Source organism: Pavona decussata, unplaced genomic scaffold (assembly GCF_977016875.1).
Source record: "Pavona decussata unplaced genomic scaffold, jaPavDecu1.1 SCAFFOLD_64, whole genome shotgun sequence".
NCBI classification, from domain to species: domain Eukaryota; kingdom Metazoa; phylum Cnidaria; class Anthozoa; order Scleractinia; family Agariciidae; genus Pavona; species Pavona decussata.
Genome location: NW_028145484.1, coordinates 2,093,736 through 2,115,000, shown reverse-complemented (window position 1 = coordinate 2,115,000; position 21,265 = coordinate 2,093,736). Strand labels below are relative to the sequence as shown.

Here is a 21,265-nt window from a genome sequence, read left to right as displayed (position 1 = left end):
ATCTCGTGGTCAATAGTATCAAATGCCTTTTTTAAGCCAATAAACAGAATGGCATTTGTCAAACCGTCGTCGATGTTACAATATACCAATTATCTGTGATATCAATAAGAGCTGTAAGAGTAGAGGGGCATAGGTCTAAAGCCAGACTGAAATTTCGAAAGTAGCTTATTGTCATTTAAATATGCATATACCTGATTAAGATGGCTTTTTCAAAGAGTTTGGCAATTACAGAAAGTACAGAAATTGGCCTGTAATTAGCCGGGTCAACCCTCGAGTCAGCTTTGAAAATTGGAGTTACTCTAGCACTCTTCCAGTCTTTAGGAATAATTCCAGTGGAAATAACTAAATTGAAAATATGTGTCAGGGAAGGCGCAATAAGTGTAAACGATAACTTTAGGAGGCAAGTTAGAATACCATCGAGGCCATCAGCCTTGCCCACAGGAATATCGTTCACAAGCTTGCGCAATCCATCAATGGTGAGTAGGTGCTCAAAGGTGCTGTCACAGGCATCCTCGTTCCCAGAGCCTACGATCTCTTGGTCAGCGGTTGGATCTTAGGCCCTGGTAACAGCCGTTACCGGATGTCGTGAATTTCACGACATCCGGTAGCGCACGCTCAGTGTGATAAATTACCATTGCGCTTGCTCAGTATTATTATTGCTCAGTACTGCTCAGTATTAAGAAGTAAAGACAAATGCGCAGAAGCGTAGCATTTTTCACCTTATAGCGCATCAGGTTTTCGACAGCCAATGAAAAAAAAAGATATTTTTGGATGGACCCAGAGCCACTCGTTCAACAATTTAAAAAAAACAAAACGTTGGGGCTCTGGGGACGAGAATGTGTCACAGGATTCTACAAAATCACGAAAATTGACTCGAGGAGGATTTATGTTAGCCGCTAAGTTAGGGCCAACATCAGTGAAATGCCTGTTAAAAGCGTTGCTTAGCTCATGAAGATCAGTAATCACCATGTAAGAGTGAGTGAGTGTTCCGTAAACAAACAGGTCCGCAGCGTGTCCACAGCACTACTCACATGTACATAAGCACTTTTGTCATAGATAATAACAATCTCGTTCCCAAGCAGTTTCAAGCCCCTCCCAGTTTACAAGGGAAATTGGGGGGAGGGAGGGGGAGGGGGGGGGGGGGGAAGGAGGCGTCAGATGCACGATGAATGAACCGTCCAGCCAGAAACAGCAAACGCATATCCTTGTGGTTTGATCACTTATCTGATTGGTCGTGCTACAAGAAAATACATGTTAATCAAATCATTATATTCATTCTTCTCGCATTTGCATAACTGATATATGCATACTGATCAATGGTCGTTCTGTGTCTCGTCACGCAACGCTGGGGAGGGGCGTTGCGTGACGAGACAGAACGGCTGCGAGGGAAACTAACTGATCAATTAAGCTCTCCAGAGTGGAGACATCAGTTAAAAAGTGTGAACAGCGAAAATGGAAGCTTTCGAAAACGCTGTGGCGTAAATGCTGGTACGACTTAAATTTTGTCGCCAGCTCAGAGGAGCATATCAGCGTATTCAGGTTTTGGTGTGGACAGGGAAAAAAGCTGCGAAAGCTATAGTGTAAACGTACAGTTTTTGATGCGTTTTCGGTAAAGCGAACACCGAGCGTTTCGAAAACGCATTCAACGCTTCCAATCCAAGGCCAGGTCACTTAACACACAACTGTAAAATGGCCTATTGTGTACAACTTATTTTCACATCAATTAATTTGCACTTGGCCTCCGTTTTAACCATAGACTAAGGGAAACTCGGCTGAACAATGGATAAAAACCTTACCCCCAAATGGCGTTCATGTTTGAATTCAAATTAGCCCTTTACCTCTTTCAAGGTAAGCTAAGGCTAATTTGAATTTAAATTTAAAATGAGCAGGTTCAAGATGCATTTTAGTGACTTTCTGGGGGGGGGGGGGGGGGGTATACCGAACATTTTGTTGAAAAAAATGAAGCATTAAGTTGGAGCATTTCAGTGGGGGAATGAAAAGCAGCATGAAAAAAAGATTACCCCTTCCCCACCAGGGAGGGGGAAATAAATGTTCGAGAAGGGTTCAAGGAAGGAAGGAAGGTTTGAAAGGAACGGCGGACCGAAATATCGGGCAAATTTGTTAGTAAGATATTTAACCACCTCCGCCGTTCCGTATATTTTGGATCTCCCCCCCCCCCCCCCCCCTGGCAAAGGCCCTCTTTTTGCAGGTGTTGCGGATACATTTGTTTCTCTATCCATCTACTGTATGTTTGAACCTTTTGCTTGCAGAACTAATATCTTAACGTTTCTCTCAAAATTACTGCCATGTTTTACTGTTACACACCTTGTACCCTTGCGTGACTCACAGTGTAAAGCGTGACCTTCAGTTGGCCTCGTGATATTTCGCAACACGATCACTTCGCGTAGATCAATACAGAACTGAGTTACAACTAGCAAAATGGCGCTTAAAAGCAAGTACCCAGACATTCCTATTCCTGACAACGTATCCTGGCCTCAGATTGTTTATCAACATTTTGACAAATACGGCGAACAAACCGCAATTGTGAGTATATTTCAATTTGTATTTAACGCACGAACCACTACGCAATTAACCTATAATTTAGCTTAGCTTATCCGCTACGAGTATACGGCCCGGCCCGGACATATCTCTTCAACTTTTCATCTTTATGTTATCGGACTAGTACTAAAGGTATTCGAGATAATTTGCTCTAGCTTCCTTAAGCTATTTTAAAACCATTGCCCTCACAAACATTTGAGCAGTGTGTCGAATCTGTAACCTATATATTAGGCTTAATATCGTAACGATGCACTGCGCCTGAATATAATGTCGACTACCGAAAGGCTTCGCAGCGCCGTATTGAATTCTCCATTTTCAGTGTTTCGCAAAACGAAATCGAATTCTTTTCACATGAATTTCAATTCTACAGTTGTGACTGTGGATCGATCCGGAATATTCAAAGAAGAAGCTATCATCGTTGCGTGGTTTGCATATGCAAATTTACGTAATATTTGTGGCAAAATTTACAGAAAAACAATTTCCTTTTTATATTTAGACTGGATTTTTCTTCGTTTAGAAATTAAGCCTTGCTTTTAAAATAAAAGCAATTTATGTCGTGTGTCGACCATCGCCAGTATGTTAGTCATATGCAACTGTTCTTTATCGACTTTATACTCTTCTAAGTGTCGTCACGCAACGTTCCTCCCCAGGGTCGCTGGCGTCAGCGTCTTGTAATAGTTGTCACGACAGTTGTCACGCAATTGGCCGAAAAATGTTTCTTTAGCTTGCGAATAGGAACGATGAGAGGCGGCTGTACTTGCAGGCTACATTTTCTTCTGCCTCGTTAATTGTTGTTCAAAAAGTTCCATAACATGGCTCCGCAGCATGATACTGAGTGATTCTTCAAGAATACGGCCCTCGAGCGAGAGTAAGTAAAACATCTTCTGCTTGAGACCATAGTTGGTGGTGCAAATAAGAAACTGGAAATTTTTATGATCCGGTACACTTCATTTCTTTTTGACTGCTGGAAGTTGTTTTTATGATCAACGAGTCATCCGACTTCTTTGATATTTTGGATGACGCTTCATCCCTTTGAAGCCATTTTCTTGTTTGCCCCCACCTCAGACCTCGAAAAAAAAACTTAGTGCCTTCTTAACGTATTGTATTTTCTTCCATATCCAGGTGGATGCCATTTCCGGCCGTTCCTACAGTTTTGAACAGCTTAAGGATCTCACGCACAGGCTCAGTTCAGCGCTTGTCAAGCGAGGCTTCAGGAAGAACGAGGTCCTTGCCATTTACCTTCCAAACATGATAGAATACCCGATTGTTTTCTACGGCGTTGCTTTCATTGGTGGCGTGTGTACAACTGTGAATCCCTTATACTCGGCCCAGGAACTTGCGCGGCAGCTGCGAATGTCTGGAGCTAAATATCTCGTCACCATTCCTCCGCTTGCAGAAGCTGCAAAAGATGCTGCTGCCTCCGAGGGAGTTCGTTCCGTGTTTGTCATTGGGGGCGCCGCACAAGGCTGCGAGTCGCTGTCAGATCTTTTAGCCGACGATGGCACAGCTTTTCCTGAACAGATGGACATCAATCCAAAGGAAGACTTGGTAGGATTATCGCTTTCTTTTGCCTTCTTTATTTCATTAGAGAATAAACCTTTATCCCCTTCAGTACCCCTAGTTAGGGAAGGGAGATTTATGAAACAAGACCACCAGCTTACCTTCACCCGATTGTCTCAAACAAGACAACTTTTTTTTATCTCGCATAGGCAACATGATCTTTTCAGATCCTCAGGTTCAAGTGGTTGACCCGGGCATCAAAACCGTGACCTCCTATTCCATTAAGCTGATGCCCCAGGAAATAGATCCAAGAATCATGAATAACAGGAGTCCAAATAGCAATCAACGAAGATTCTTTATAGTTGTTCATGTACAATCTCACATGGTTTTCAATATCAGTATAGGGCCTCCTTTTGTGAAATAAAGTTTGGTACACCATTGCATTCATATTGCTGAAAATATTGAAATGAAATTTAAGGAGTATACACCTTTAAACTGTTCAAGATTGGGTGCAGGGTAGGGGGGTGGTGGTTGCAGAATTGGGCACTGCTGGCAATGACGGATACATAAATATACCAATAAACAACCTACACGAAAATCTTTTGTATGAATGCCTTTGATAATTTAGTCAAACAATTAAAAGTCCAGATTTCGTACCCAAATCTCACTTTTTTGTACCAAAATGTTCCAAATCGAACTTTACTAGATCTCTCTCCCACCTGACCATGAAGGACCTGAGTACGAGATTAAGTGAGGTCCGTACTTCCTGGACCTCTCCACAGATCCGCAACTGTGTCCTACCAACAATGTCCTACCAATAGGGCCCTAGCAATAGTGTCCTACCAAAGTGCCCTGCCAACAGGGTCCTATAGCAACAGTATCCTACCAAAAGTGCCCTGCCAACAGGGTCCTATACTAACATGGCCCTATAGCAACAGTGTCCTACCAAAAGTGTCCTGCCAACAGGGTCCTATAGCAACAGTGTCCTATCAAAAGTGCCCTGCCAACAGGGTCCTGCCAAAGTGCCTTACCAATAGGGTCCTACCAACTGAGCTAACTGGGATGTTGCCTTTGTTCCATGACGGTAACAGACACCCATCTATCTCCTTCATTTAGGTGGCTTTACCTTTCTCAAGTGGAACAACCGGTCTGTCCAAAGGCGTCATGATCACACACCACAACCTTGTAGCTGCAATGATTCTGATATTCAATGATGACATCTTTCCCGACAAAGCAGTGGTTCTCAACCTCCTCCCTTTCTATCACATATACGCGCTGTTGGTAATGATGGGTGGATGTCTACATCTTGGAAGGAAGCTGGTGCTCCTCCCCCGCTTTGAACCTGAGGCCTTCCTCAAAACATTACAAGACTACAAGGTTAGCTTGCTGTTTATAATGATGGAGAATTTGGCACGACATTCAAGAGGCTTTCCTTGGGCTCTTTTTGGTTCTGGCCAAAGTCTCATATTACCTTTACTGTGGCCCGTCGCTCATTGCTTTCAGCCGATTCCGTTCCCAGAGCGAGAGACTTGAAGTATAGCCACGAAATTTCAGCTTTTTTATAGTTCGCCACAGCAGTCATTTTGTTTATCCATTCACTGGAATACACTATTGAGTCTGTGGTCGCATGTAGCCGTTATTGAGCAATCATGAGGTGTAGATGTACAGTAGTCTGTGCAATATGGTGGTGCAATTTTATCGATTTCCATTGAACATTTTGAATCAAAAGTACATGATGTGAGTACAATGTACTCTTCGGGAAGTGCTTTTCCTACTTGGTGGTGGTGATGTTAAACTAGTCGATTCAGCGCAACACTGTCGCGTAGGAAGTTGACACGACGATTTTCTGCACAATTTTCATTGGATTCGGTGTGCTGAAAATCAATGTTGCAAATCGTCTCGTATAACATCACCTTTTTAAAACTATTTATTATGCATTCCAACTCGTTCAAATTGCATTTAAAGGGAGGGGTTCACATTTCAGCGCATGTGCATGAATCTAAAACTTTTTTCTCTTTCTTATCAACTTTATGGCCTTAAAAATCCCACTCACATGTACTTCAGTAATCACATTCTATAATTCGTCATAGCAAAATGGCTGATGACCAAAATTCACAGAAAATTCTAGTGGATTGTACTCATATTGTCGATATTGAATTTAGCGTTGACCCCTAGGATTTATTCCACGGTTGATGTGTTTACGTTATTTACATGCGAAATAACGTAATCCTATGAAAAAAATACCAACTGAGTAACCTATTCCCTTTCGAATGGTGAGCTTAAATTGTGGGGAAGAAAGACAAAATTCACCAAGACTCGAATTTGATCACTTGACGTTGTTGGTTTGCAGAGGACAACAAAAAAATACCGACCCATCATTTGTTCATGAAACCTGCTGTTTTGTGTCGTCCCTAATACTTCATGTTACAGGTCACGGATGCACCCATCGTCCCTCCACTAGTCTTGTTTTTGGCCAAGCACCCCCTAGTGGATAAATATGATTTGTCCAGGCTGGTCCGTGTAGGCTGTGGAGCCGCCCCATTGAGCAAGGAGCTGGAAGAAGCCATGTTGAAACGCCTCCCTAATGTGCAGCAAATAAGGCAAGGTAGGTGTATATATGAAGCATTCTGTAGTTATTTGTGTTGTTGTAATAATTCTGTTTATAACATAGTGCGCGTGCTTCCCTATCTAATTCCTGTTGGCGCCATCATGGTACTTTCTAAACGTACGCACGGCCGTGCGTCCATAAAATGACGTGTGCAACTTGCAGACAAACTCGGGTTTCCGTCGCTTAGTTTTACTTTGTACAAACTAATTTAAAGAAGCAAATTTTCATCGACAATTTCAGATGAAACTTTCTCGTTCAGACCATACCATTGTGGCGTGTAAACAGCAGATAAGAACCTTTGCTTTTCGGTGCAGCGCATTGAGAGAATTTTGTAACCAATCACAAATAAAACCTGTTTTTCGCGTATCACGTTTCGATACTTTGTTGTCACTATGTTATAAAAGAATTGGTTCATGACTTTTAGCTGTGCGTATATTGAGTTATGGGTGCACTTGGCTACGCATCGAGCAACTCTTACGCTTCTCTCGTGCTCTTCAAACTTCCCGCGTGCATCCATAACTCGATATACGCACGCTAAGCATGGACCAATTCTTAAACTTGGCATGGAGTAGATCTTTCAGCTGTTGTTTGGTAGCTTGCGTGCAGACGTCTCCTATTTCCTTTATTGCACTAGGAAAAGAGTGAACATAGGAAATAAGTGACGTCTGCACGCAGGCTATTGTTTGGTTGCTTCTTCCGTTATTATTTATGTTGTTGTTGTACAACTACAGTTTCGTTTAGTTTGATGGATGGTTAGACATTGCCGTTCAGTGTTGTTCTGTTGCTCCTACCATCGTTGCTGTTGCTATTGATAATTGTATTTCACAGTCAGTCAGTCAGTCAGTCAGTCAGTCCATTCGTCCGTCAGTCAGTCAGTCAGTCAGTCAGTCAGTCAGCCAGTCCATTCGTCCGTCAGTCAGTCAATTCGGTTGGTAGTTTGGTTATCCAGTTGGTCATTCACTTTTTGCTTTCTCCTGTCTCTTTTTCATCAAGGCTTTGGTATGACGGAGGTTGCTGGAGCATCTCACGTCATCCCAACTGAGGGGAAAGCCAAGCATGGTTCCGTTGGTCTGTTAGTTCCAAACCTGGAATGCAAGGTAAGCTATGACTTGAGTAACCTATGATAGTAAACTACTACCATGGAAATTTTTTCTCTCAAAATGTAAATTAACTTGATAATAATGTGTTTATACTAATTAGGTTATTAATCCCGACACTGGCGAGATTCTGAGAGCTAACCAGGACGGTGAGATATGCGTTAAAGGGCCAACCATTATGAAAGGTGAGGAAAACTTCATATTGGTAACAACTTCTCTACAATTAGCAACGATCTTTCCTTTCTCGATCACCTGAACGAAATCGCTTCGTAAGGATCCGAATTGTTTCGTTAAGCCAGCGACACACCTGGCGATTTTATACGCCGATTGCGGCGAATTTGATCGCCTTCGCTGGCGATTGATGCGGACACACCTGGCGATTTTATACGCCGATCGCGGCGATGTGGCAGTTTTGAAAACTCATGTGATAAAATCGCCCAACCTGATGGGTTGGCCTTACTGGCGATTCGCAGCAATAAACGTAGAAAATCGCGGGAACGGGCACACTTGGCGAATGCCGGCGAATTTTAATCGCCGATATCTGACAAGCCATCGATCGCGGGCGAAAATCGCAATCGCTGCACCGGGCATACCTGGCGATTTTTTTGTTTTGGCTTTACAAAACTTACAAGGATCCGAACTGTCACGGTAATCCGACCTGTACCGATAAATTATGAATCCTCGCCAAATCTGCACAGTTACGCCATGCATTTTTCTTGAAAATCTAGCAAGATGTTCACGGCGTGTGATTACGGATTTAAGACCCCTTTCTCTGCAACAGGTACAAAGCTTTCTCGAAGAGGTGGCTCAGAAAGCAGCGGTACAGTGTGAACAAATAGGAAAGTTTGTTATGGATCCAAAACTGTTCCGTTAGAATGTGGGCCTGATACATCACGAACCATCTCCATTTTTTACAAAATTACCGCGCGCGCTGATTGGCTCGTAGCTATTGTGTATAATATTTTTTTTTTACAATAGCTGTTTAAATTCCCGCGCGCTGATTGGCTCGTAGCTATTGTCTATAAGAGTACAGACGATAAAAAGACGTCAGATGTAACGTGCGCGCTTTTTCAACGAAAAAAATAGCCAATTTCGCTCGTACTTTTTCCATGTTATTGTAAAAAATAAATCGACGGCAGTTTTCTATGGTCTATACTCTTATAGACCATAAAATGACGCCATAAAATGTCCAAAACTTGGCAGTGAAACCACTCGCCTGCGGCTCGTGGTTCCACTTGAGTTTTGAACATTTTTTGACGCTATTTTACGGTCTATAAGAGTGTAGATCATAGAAAACTGCCGTCGATTTGTTAAAGAGACAATAAAAATTACGTCAGATGTAACACACGAGCTTTTTTAAACGGAAAATAAAGCCAATTCCGCACGTACTTTTCCCATGTTTTTGTAAAAAAAAAAAAAATCGACAGCAGTTTTCTATGGGCCTTACTCTTTTAGACCATAAATGACGCCATAAAATGTTCAAAACTTGGAAGGGAAATCACTCGTCTGCGGCTCGGGGTTCCACTTGAGTTTTGAACATTTTTTGACGCCATTTTATGGTCTATAAGAGTATAGACCATAGGAAACTGCCGTCCATTTGTTAAACAGTCAGCTGGGAGGGCTTTAATGAACAGATGGTATATATTTTTGAAAACATGATTTTAAGGTGTTAAAAATTGAAATTGAGGTTAATAAGTAAGAGTATCATATGACATCGAAACAGTCTGCTGACAACCCGAAGATCTTTCGGGTGATGGGTGGTGGACTGTCTGGTGGAGCGTACAAAATTTCTTTATCCCTCTCTTATTTCTTTCCTAAATCACATCCGATTTCATAAGAATCTAACCGCACTTCCCCCTTTAAGCCTTAATCTTATTGGCTGCGAATACTCAAAACAGCGATTGGTCTGTTTTTGTGATGTCAGATACGTTAATTTTTGTTATTGTTTTCCTCAGTCCGTTGTTAGTCAAATAGAGTGTGTGCACGACGGCCATGTTGGAGGACCGAAACAATACAATGATTTTCCTGTGGGAAATATATTCTATTTTTATGGAAATATTTTCTATTGTTTTAGTCCTCCAACATGGCCGCCGTACACACACTCTATTGTCAGCTAAGTGTATTGTTTGGCTGTTCTGTTGATATCATTGGCAATTCGTTTGTATGGATAGGTAACATTTGCATGAACCTTTTTACAGGTTACCTAAACAACCCAGAAGCCACAGCGCGAACAATTGATAGTGAAGGCTGGCTTCATACGGGAGACATCGGACATTACGATGAAGATGAATATTTTTTTATTGTTGATCGACTAAAAGAACTTATCAAGTACAAAGGATTTCAGGTAAATTAACGTCCATGGCAATATTGCTCGACGTGAGTTCGACTAAAAAGGGTGTTAATAAGTATACATGCAGTACGCCAGTTTGACGGTGAAAATTTATGAAATAGTTGTGGATCTACTGGGAAGAAGCCCAGTTTGTAAGGATCAGAGGGCGAAATATCTTTAATTCTAACTGAAACGTTTTGAACTCCAGGCCCAAGGGTCTCCAACTTACGGGATCTTCTAGAGCCGCTTCTGTTAATTATATTATGGTTTGTCAACGATTCCTTTGATTTCATTAAAGCATACAACTGAAGCCGAGCGCGAAAAATCCAATGGCCAAAAACTTCCTATATTCACTGCTTCATTGAAATAATCGTCTTATTGTAACCCAGGAACAATGATTGCGCCCTGGCCTTTAGAAGACAAGAATTAATTCATAGAAGCAAGAACGTTCATCAGCAATCATCATAACAATAAATGAAAAAAGAGAGAGAAAGAACGAAATAAATAAGCTAGTGTTTCTTTTTTCGCAATAAGGCGTATCCTCGTTCGGTTTATTTTTGTTTAATCGTCAGCTGCTTCTCTATCCTGTTCTTTGCGAATGTAAATCGGAATTGGTAAATATAGAGCAGTTCATTACTCTAAACAATCGCAAAAAACGTTAAGAAATGAATCCACGGGAACTCGAAGCGAATCCAAGGAAATGGTGTCAAGCGCCGGAAAATGCGTGCTGGATTTGGTTGAAAAACTAAGTTACTTTTGACATTCAATTCACTGCTCTTTAAACCTCACTGAAGCGAAAAGAAACAAAGTTGGGATATTGGCAATTTTTTCTCTAGTTCGGTATAATCCCAACCAGACTTGGCCATAATTTGATACATTTTCAACAATTTCTCCCTGAAAGTTAAATGATGTTCTTCATTCATTCATTTCTTTTTTGTTTTATATATTCTTTTTTTTTACAGGTTCCTCCCGCCGAACTCGAAGCGTTATTGATCACTCATCCAAGCATCGACGATGTGGCAGTGATCGGTGTCCCCGATCTCGAAGCCGGAGAGCTGCCGAAGGCTTTCGTGGTTCGTCGTGGGAACGTGACGTCAGAAGAAATCAAGGAATTCGTCGCCAAGAAGGTCCCACCACAGAAAAAGCTGAGGGGTGGGGTGGAGTTTGTTGACCAGATACCAAAATCGCCAAGTGGGAAGATTCTACGGCGCTTGCTCAGAACACAAGAGAAAGCAAAACATGCTAAGGCTAAATTGTGAGGTGTTCATCATTTGCTTAAGTAATCCTGAAATGTCGGTTACAAATCAAATCTCGAAAATTTCGAGATAGTCCTCGTTTTTCTGTTCGGAACGGATCGTCACAAAAATTCCGCATTATGGCTTCCATAAAGGAGACATGACATGACTTGACATGATATGACATGACATGACATGACATAACGTAACGTAACGTAACGTAACGTAACGTAACGTAAAGTACCGTAACATAACGTAACATAACATAAAATGCTGTATTCAAGATGCAGTTATATAAAAAAAGGCATTTTGAAAGTTTGGAGGTTAGCCGTATGCAAAAACTTCCTAACGAAAAATTGAAAATTAAAATTACAAAATCCCAAGACTTTCAAGTGAAATTTGAGCCCGGATTTAAATAACTGGAAGCTCTCAGCTGTGTGTCTCGGCAGATTATACCATAAACTGATTACCCTAATGAAAAAAAAGCTTTTATGACAGTTTGGTGAGTTGCGCAGTATTGCAAATGGTAAGTGCCATCTTATTCAGTTCGTCTGCTCGTGTCTTTTTACACTTTCCTTTACATAATTATTTAACAGTGATCCCAACCGGTTTTTGCCTGCAAATGGTGAACATACTTATTTATCACCGAACGATTGACACAAGATTTCTGTCGAACATAAGGACAACGTAGGGACCCTTGCATAACGGAAAAAGAAAAACTGGATCCATCTATCGCCGCAACCTTTTGATATGATTTTTGATGAACTTCACCTGAATTAACCAGTTTTCTTTCCTGAGCTGAACAGTCAGTTGTTAGGCAGTGATAAACGTCTTAATGGAAACCTTAACTCTTGAAATAAATTAACGTTGAATAGCTGAAAATACAATCTAATTTCACATTTCGATATTTCTGTGTCGGACAAAACAGTACAGGATTTAATTATCGCCTATTTTCGCTTTTAAATTTCCTGGGCGCCGCCATGTTGGATTTCATGACATCAAACAGTTGTCATACAGTTGAACCTCTACTTACTGACAACAGCGGCCACCGAACGACGTCATAAAATCCAACATGGCGGCGCGCGGGAAATTTAAAAGCGAAAAGAGGCGATAATCATTCTGATCCAATTTTTATCACAGTTGAGTCTCATTTCTACCTTTCAAACTAAAATTTAGAATTTAGTCATTATTTCCAACAATTAAAAGGCAGTCTGTTGTCAGAGTGGAGGTTCTCTTTAAGGTGGCATTTAATTTGTTTGACGTTTTACGAGATCAGATGAGATTTAAAACAAAATTAATACAAAACTTCTTTTGACGAACCGCGCGTTGACGATTCACTTGTACATTATTATCCTCAAACTCTTAAATGTTTCCCCTCTATTCCCTTGGCCTTGAATATTTCTAGAGGCTTCGAGGTTGGTTACTTTGCTTGTGAAGGGTACAGTGCATGGAGTAAAATCCCGATTTCTCGAATCTTCAGTGGAAGCAAAAATTTGTTCGAGAGATCAGAGTTCGAGATATCGCGGATATCATCGAATTGTTTTTTTTTTTTTTTTTCATACCCGCGTGTTGCGTTCCTGCCGCGAGGCGATTGTCGCGTGCCAGTATTTCCCTCGCTAAATACGCTAAACTATCGCTGAGAGAAATAAGAGACAACTGTAGCCTTTTTTTTTCATGGCCGGGACGTACACATTGCACGCAAGCCCGAGGACTCGCTATGACACCAAACCAACGCCGGCCTTTTTTGATTTCGCGGAAACCCTGAGGACAACGCTGTTAGAGGCTTTCCCGTGGACGCCCCACAATGCATTGCAATTCAAGATGATGCCAGATTGCCCGAAAGAAGGGTCATTCGACAATAACGTCTCTTTTCAATATCGAGACCTTCACACCTTCAGTGGATAAGATTGATACACCAGAACAAATTTAATTAAACACTGAAAATTTGCGAATGTTTAGCGATAACCACTGAGTACTGCAACGCTTCACGCATTTCTATATATACATGTATTCCATGTTGGATAAAGCCAAAATAGCAACTTAAGCAAAATTAAAAGCCCCTCCGATTTTATACAGCGTTGACAGAAGCCGTCGTTTGGACCTAGAAAGGATTTCGGACACGTGGACATAATCCAAAACATCATTTCATTATCTTGTTCAATTCACGAGTTCGCTAACAGAGCCCTTTGATCTTCTTTCGATCATATCTAGACAAATGTAACTTGAGGTGATCAAACAACACCGGGCTGCTGGCTGCATTATATGTAAATGAATGTTTTCTGCATCAAATTAACCTTCTTTCGTCATGCAAGGTCGCAAGAAATAGAATTTCAGAGTTTTTAAAACTTTTAGGATGTTTAAACAGGGAGATAGCGAAAAATGAGGAAAATTTAGGTTTGAAAACTCAAGCAGTCTAAGGCCTGGGTTTGAAGGGTGTTCAGAAATTATGAATGATCCCCTATATCTTCGGTTTGTCTGCCTAGAACAGGATGAAATTTTCCCTGAATATTAAACTTGCTGTTTTCTTTTGCCTTAACGTATAATTTTGATCACGTGACACATCACGTGACCAAAAAATGAGAATTTCGTAAATCGGCGATATGGCGGCGAATTTTCCTTATAAAGATAACTGAATTAGTGTTTCCGAAGCAGATTTTAAATATTTAACTTTCTACGTTTGGAATGACTGTCCGTAAGTTTTTAAATATGAGAAATTAACGATCAAAGGTTGAATTGTGGACTAAAAAATGACCTTTGCCCTGATAATTTTTTTCTGGAAAACAATGGACGATCATTCCAAACGTGAAGCGATGGAGATATTTAATCTTTATTAGAAACGCGTTTTTGTTTAATGTTATCTCTTAAAACCGTCGCCTACCTGTCAAATCTTTGCTTTTTTCACAAAAATGATCACGTGACATGTCACGTGATCTATAGCACTACTTGTTATGCTTAGAAATTTTCAGAATAATGAGATCTTTTTATCTTCCAAATTTCAGTTCAGTGCCATTGAATTTGTTAAAGTTATCTAGAATAAACCGTTTTTCCTCTTAAAAGCCCTTGACCCAGGCCTTAAACTGCTTGAGAAGATGACAGAAGGTTCACAATTGTTGCTTCAAAGTTTCAGTGTGCTAGAGAGACAGGGTATTTACATTGGTCCAGTGTAAGGAAGCCAAGAACAAGTGCATTGTTTGGTTTTTAAAGCTTGCCAACTTAGCGAAAATAAACAACGCCAGCCAGCAATTGGTAGATGGTGACATCATTTTATTTAAATGAACGTTTCTCTGGCTGTGTCTTGTGCAACGATGAAGATCAATTTTCGTTTCTTTTCTCTGGAAGTTAAAAAATATTACCCCATGCTGGAATGGAACTGCAACGCGCTTAGACTATATTAATTTGCACTTGATCCTGTTAAATTATAGTCTCCATGATCCAATGTACGCAGCCGTTCTTGGTGTCGTCACACAACGCTCCTTCCAGCTAGCGAAGGAGAACACTGTTGAATCGGAAAATGAAGAAACATGAGACTTTAACATAACTGACATTTCTCCGGCGATTATCGCTGTAAAAGTTTTGACAAGATAACTTCAATATAGCTCTGCAAAAGAGAAGGAATATTTACATTAATCCAATGTAAAGCACCCAGGAGTGCATAGTGCATAGTTGGGCGGTTAATTAACAAAGCTTTTCATCGTGAATGTTTATCCCAATAATATAAATCCAGACAATAAGAAACGGCCAGTAGATTTACAGTTTGGATCATGTAGTACCGAATGAGCAACTACTAGATTGGCCCAGTTGGGTCCAACTTCCGACTGTCACATGTAGTAGCGAATGAGCAACTACTGATGGCATGACAATCACAAAAGTTCAGCCAAACCAATAAAATTCGTCCACGACAGATTACACAAATGTACTGCACCATGCTTTACTCTGCATATCCAGTGACACTAAAGTTATTTGTATTCTTGTGATTAGAGCAATAGAGCAATATACAAAGCTGGTCAGCACAGTCTTTCACGATTGCAGTTTAGCGTTTTAACTTTTGCTTTATATTTTAACTTTCGAGTGCTTTCCAACTGAGTCAACACGTCTTATTTTAATTTTAATTGAAACCTGCTCTTTTCATACTGCAGCGTGAAAATACTTCGTGAATTCATCGAACGTAACTGACAGAACACCGAAAAATGTATCTTGGTTAAAAAAAAAAACGTTTGAAAGTGAACTTAAATGTTTTACAGCCGAACGTTTCGTGTAAGAATAAATTACCAAATTTAGCAACACATGAGGGCAACTGAGGTCTCCAATGTTTTCTCATCTGAGACAAAATCTTACACTTAGCTTTGGCGAAACTTTGCGTTTTCAACTTGTATCAGTGATACCTTGTTCAATGGTGAAATATTTTCTCTTTTGTCAAGTTAAATTTTTGTACTTAATACGTCCACACTAACCTTACACCACATCTATTCAATCGGAAAATCCGGCAAGAAAATAGAGATTTTAAGGTGATTGGAATTTCTCAACTATTGCTGCAAAACTTTAGCATGATAAGTTTGATATGGCCCAAGAGAAGAGTATTTGCAAAAATGGGTTTGCCAACGTTTGGTAACTGAGTAAAACCGTCTTAACTTTAAAACATGTCAATCTGGCGCTCGGTATTCAAAGTTCAACCAAGTGTGCTGTGTAATCAGGTGTTTTTTTTTTTTTTCGTGAAAGTGGGGTGGCACCATCAAGTGGCACTTGACGTTTGTCAGTTGAAACAAAAAATTAAAATGGCTTCAGTCTGATGGATGTGAATAATTAAGTCACTTGCGCATTGCAGCGTGAGAAAACTTCGTGGGTTTATTAAACTAAACTGCAAAAACACCGAAAAATTGATTTAAAGTACCTTGTTTGAAAACAACATTTGTTGAAAGTGAGCTTAACTGTATTACCGACGAAAGTTTTTTTTTTACAATAATAGATTAGCGAATGAAAAAAGCACGTCCTGGGGTCCGCTGAGGTCTCCAATGCCTTCTCACAATTCGGTGCCTAGATGTTTTAAAAACTGCAGTGTTCGGCTTATTATGTTGATACCCCGCTCAATGAAGAAAATATTTTCTCTTTTTTCTCAACTGGTTAAATATGTATAGTTGTACGTGCTGGTATGTATGCGCCAATACTAAATTGACCCATTGTACCTAGGCTAGACCTCAGCTTCTTAATTGTTTCCAAAATGACAAGACGCTCATCATCTGATTGATTCCGCCCATTGCGCTTTGCATAAAAGAAATTGCACAACAGTGCTCGAGTATTAGTATCGCAGTTGAGGTTTTACTGAGGCTTGCTTCAAGGCGTCACCATGGCCGAATTCACTCTGCAGGAACGCCCTACCTTCAAAGTCGCACACTGGTACCGCTGCCATGGGCTGATCGAACGTGACAACTTCCTCGCCTTTGAGAAAACATTCGGAGAGATCATCAACACTTTATCGACCATCCCGGACGATGAGTTGTGGAACTATGTCCGTAGCCTGTTCGCTTATGATGACTACGCCGATTGCGTCCCAATTAACGCTGCAAACTTGTCGATCCTCTTCCACCCAGTGCAGGTTTTTCTAAACTGCATTGGGATGGATTGGAACAGAGATATTTCCATCCAGAAGCGAATTAAGCCGTTTGTGTACACCATCCAGTTCGCCCGAGCGCTGATCGCCAAGCAACTTAACGTGGAGCCAAAGTTGGTCGCTTTTCTGAGGAATGGTTCAGACCCCAATGCAGTCATCAGCAATGGCCTGGATTTTGCTCCTGGAGAGGAAGTCCTAGTATGGAACGAAAACCATCCCACTGGCGGTGAGGTAGCTTGGAAAATCAGACAGCAGCGGTTTAAAAATATCAATATCAAGGTACTGGACCTTGAAGGCGAAACGGATCAATTCAAAATTGTGCAAAAGTTCCTTGAAAAAGTGAACAAGAACACCAAATTGGTTGCGTTTAGTGAGGTAAGCGAATATATTAAATTTTACTTATATTTACAACGTTGACATAGAAATCAAAACAGCCAACCACAAATGATTATCTAAAGCGACGAATATTCTTTTTTGGGCTAATGTTCAGCTGGGATTTTCTTGGCAATTTGAAGCTAGAATGCCGCTTTTAAATACTTGGGGCACATGTCAGTGATAAAAATATCATGTCAGTGAATATAATCAGTACAATCATGAAGTTTGAGAAAACTGGTCATGTTAATGTTGAAGATCTTTTAACATGCATTTAATCGAACTAAAATGCCACCTTCCAATACCAGTGGACAACGTTCTCAAACATCTGTCTCTTAATAATCCACTTCGCTTCATCACTTTCCGCGTACTGCATCATTTACTCGCTGTTCATTGACTAATTCTGGCCAGAAAGTAGAAGTACTTCAAATATCCCATCAAACAATCTTTTGCTAAATATGGCGAGGGAAGGAATCGCAGAAACAAAAAGCAGTTTTCAGCTTATACTCGGGCCACATTTGACTGCGTGGTCAGTAAGCTTACAATATAATATTTTGGCAGTGATAACCTCCAGCATCGTTAATTCCCCCAAATCGATAGATACAGAGATATAGTGAGGCAATAAGTAACCACCAGATAGAATTGCATTTCGTGCAGTCAGAATGAAATACAGGGAAAAACGGTATTTTAATTGTCATGCACAAAAGACACTAAAAATAGACACATAAACAGATTAAGCTTCTTCGCGTCTGTTCATCCGACCCCGGGTCATGATGACGCTAACAGCAATCAAATCTTGTGGTGATCACTGGCATTGTATTAAAACGCAAACTTTTGCAAGCGTTTTCCGTCATCATTTTTCAAGTCCGGATATCTACAGGTTTGGACAGAAATGAGTTAAAGTAGTCATGAAGAATTCCCGAGATACTTCTCTCTATGAATACTAAAGTCTTAATATTTTTAGTGATTTGTGTCTTCCCAGAGAGAACTATCTCGGAAATCCTTAATGACTACTTTAGATCATTTGTGTCCAAACCTGTAAATATCCGGACTTGAACAATGATTAACTTAACTCGTGGCCCGAAGTTTTATCTCTCGGCCCATCGTGACCCTAAAAAAATAAAAAAAGAATTTGATAACGCGACCGAAAACTTAACTCGGGCCGCCTTACGGCCCGAGTAATAAGGCAAAACTCTCAAGGAACTCGCTCTGTGTAGCCTAATGATATCAGGCGCATGGTGGATGCACAAGAATTTCTGGCGAAAGCGCACGATAGGTCGTTATTTTGTTTTCAGTGAAGTAGTGGGCGAGTACTAGCATTCAATCTTATGAATGGTAAGCTAATCACGCGTTATGAAAGATAGGTTACTATAATTGTTCATGAAAAAACCAGCAATGTTTTGAATATAGGATTTTTTTAGTTTTAATTTAGTGTGTATACTGGTAAGATTCGGGATCAAAATTTAACTGCAAAGGACAAAGACTTGCAGCCTTCATCAGACTAAACCACTTTAAGGCAACCGGATTGTCAATAAAACAACACCAGTCTAGACAAGGACTTACAGAGATGTAAAATCATCTGGGGTTTCATCGGTTGATGCATGGCTTCGAAAACCGCCCACCGATTGACAGGATTATTCTTTTTCACAAGCAGGCTATTTCAGATTTGCAAATCTAGTGAAAGCAATATGCGGTCTTGAACAGTTACATCTAATCACGTCTTCACCGCTCTTTACAGGCGGGTGTTGGGGTGGGGTGAGGGATAAAGAGCAGGGCCTGGGACAGAAAGGCGATGCTCTCACAACTTGAAAAGAAAATTTTATTTCGTTTCTCTGTCGTTTGGTTTCTTTGTATTCCGCCAGCTCTCATTTTAATTTAGATGGCCTTTCCTTTCATTTTCAACATTAACAGGAAAATATATTATGGCATGATATCTACGAAGACTTTATGTTCTAGGCTCCGGGGTCGGGGCGCTCAGAGCTGTATAACAATCCCGGGATAATAACAATTTTTTATAGGTCTTCGAAGATATTTATTCTTTGAAAAATATATAAAACTTCGAGGAATAAAGCGTAGTAATCCCAAAGACGTTGAACGAAGACCGTATAAATAATTAACCCTAACAGTGATCAGCATCAAATTTCTTCTTATAATATCAAGCTCAACCCCTGAGGTCATGAGAATTATGGGAAAAAGAAAGGGAAATCTTTCCAAAACCTCTTTATACAAGCAACAAAGAGTACATAAATATTATGTAAAGTAAAAATAAAATTGCTAAATTCAATATATCTGTGAATCAGGCAGGCGAAAACAGGCAGTACTAAACTTACCGTTCGGCCGGAATTTCTTTTCATGACTCGATTCCGACATTTTCAGGTGTTGAATTTTCAAACAACTGCACATGCGCAACACATAAATCCGCTGACTAAAACTATATGATTGCCTTGTAAATTGTGCAAGCATCGCTTCGATTTCATTTAAGCAGCTGCAGGAGCATTTAAGAGAATGTAAGAGAAGTTGTTTTCCTCTAGTGGTTTCATACCCTAAAATCTTTTGTGATCATCTTTTATCTTTGTCAGATCTCGCACTTGAGTGGAACTCGCCTCCCAGCCAAAATGCTGTGCCAAGACATTCACTCAAAGCACCCAAACATCCATGTCCATGTTGACGGGGCCCAATCCTGGGGCGCTCTCAACCATGACCTTAAGGACATGGGCTGTGATAGTTACAGTGGCGGGAGCCACAAGTGGTTTTTGGGGCCCAAGGAGACTGGCATCTTGTACATGAAGGAAGACCGCATCCCTAACTTCGCACCTAAAGACATCGGCTACAATGGAGAGATGCAGCCACCACCAGATCCACTTCCATTAGATGCCTCCAGATTTGAGATGGTGGGTCAGCGAAATGACACGAATCTCATCGGGCTGTTGTACACTGCCGACGTGATGGGCCTCATCGGCTATGATAAGATAGAAGACAGGATCAAAGCGCTTTCGACTCGTCTGAGGAAAAACCTGGAGAACCTGCTTAGCTTTTTGCCGGAAGAGCAGAAATTCGTGATCGAGACGCCGTCCGAGGAGGACCTGTTCCATGGAATCATGGTTATTAAGTGGCCAGAGGATGCGAGTGTGAATCCACCATTGAGCGAGCAGGTGTATAACGGGTTGTACGAAAACCACAAGATCGGCGTTTCCACCAAGAAGGGCAACAGAATGCGATTCTCGCCTCACATCTACAATACTGAAAAACACATGGATCGAGTAGTTTCAGCTATGCGGGTGGAGTTAGAAAAACTCCGCGCTAAGTAAGTCAGCAGTCTGTGCCACGTTTCAACATGATTTGCTTTGATTCACCGGACATGACAACGTAGGATTTAATAACTGTGTGATTTAAACAAGCGAACAAAACTGCGAACTGTGTGATTCTTATGGCGACGATTTTTGAAGTGATCACAGTTTACTGCTGTGTTAAATCTTGTTTTAGAATTCGTGAGTTCTTACCAAGTTTTGTAGTGTTGAAGTTGATTGTAGAATAAAGTAGTTTCTGCTTGCTAAAGTCGGTATAAATGTCCTTAGCTTGTTACTCCCTTAACAGTTGACAGTTCAGGTTAAGTGTAACAAACGTTGATTCGTTCAGTTCTAGTCAATTTTCATATAATCATCTATTGCTCTGAGCTTGATGTACTACGGACTTTGTGAAGTAATGAATGTAACCGCGGTTTATTTTCAACAATAAAGAGGTTTGTTAAAATGTACCGTGTGAGTGAGAGCCAGAAACAATCAGTAAAAACGTTGTTTTAGGCCAGGTGCTACCGCGCCACAGAAACTGACTACAGACGTCTGAGGCACCCGACGGTTAATATTGGCGGATATAATACAGTCGATTCCCGATAACTCGAACCCTCGCTAACTCGAACCTCCCGCTAACTCGAACTAATTTTCCTTTCCTTTCAGGTCATTT

The 21,265-nt window shown here is 40.8% G+C and overlaps 2 protein-coding genes across 2 annotated transcripts; both read left to right on the top strand.

Annotated features, from left to right (window-relative positions):
- Positions 1-2,373: 2,373 nt before the first annotated feature.
- Positions 2,374-12,647, top strand: LOC146478397 (uncharacterized). Its single transcript, XM_085111918.1, has 8 exons — positions 2,374-2,544; positions 3,682-4,107; positions 5,176-5,436; positions 6,490-6,664; positions 7,661-7,764; positions 7,868-7,949; positions 9,963-10,108; positions 11,056-12,647. The coding sequence occupies exons 1-8, from the start codon at positions 2,440-2,442 to the stop codon at positions 11,350-11,352; spliced, it is 1,596 nt and encodes a 531-aa protein (XP_084968044.1). The 5' UTR covers positions 2,374-2,439; the 3' UTR covers positions 11,353-12,647.
- A 3,950-nt stretch (positions 12,648-16,597) lies between these two features.
- Positions 16,598-21,059, top strand: LOC146478396 (uncharacterized). The gene is made up of 2 exons (XM_085111919.1): positions 16,598-17,308; positions 19,885-21,059. The coding sequence occupies exons 1-2, from the start codon at positions 16,670-16,672 to the stop codon at positions 20,611-20,613; spliced, it is 1,368 nt and encodes a 455-aa protein (XP_084968045.1). The 5' UTR covers positions 16,598-16,669; the 3' UTR covers positions 20,614-21,059.
- Positions 21,060-21,265: the final 206 nt, after the last annotated feature.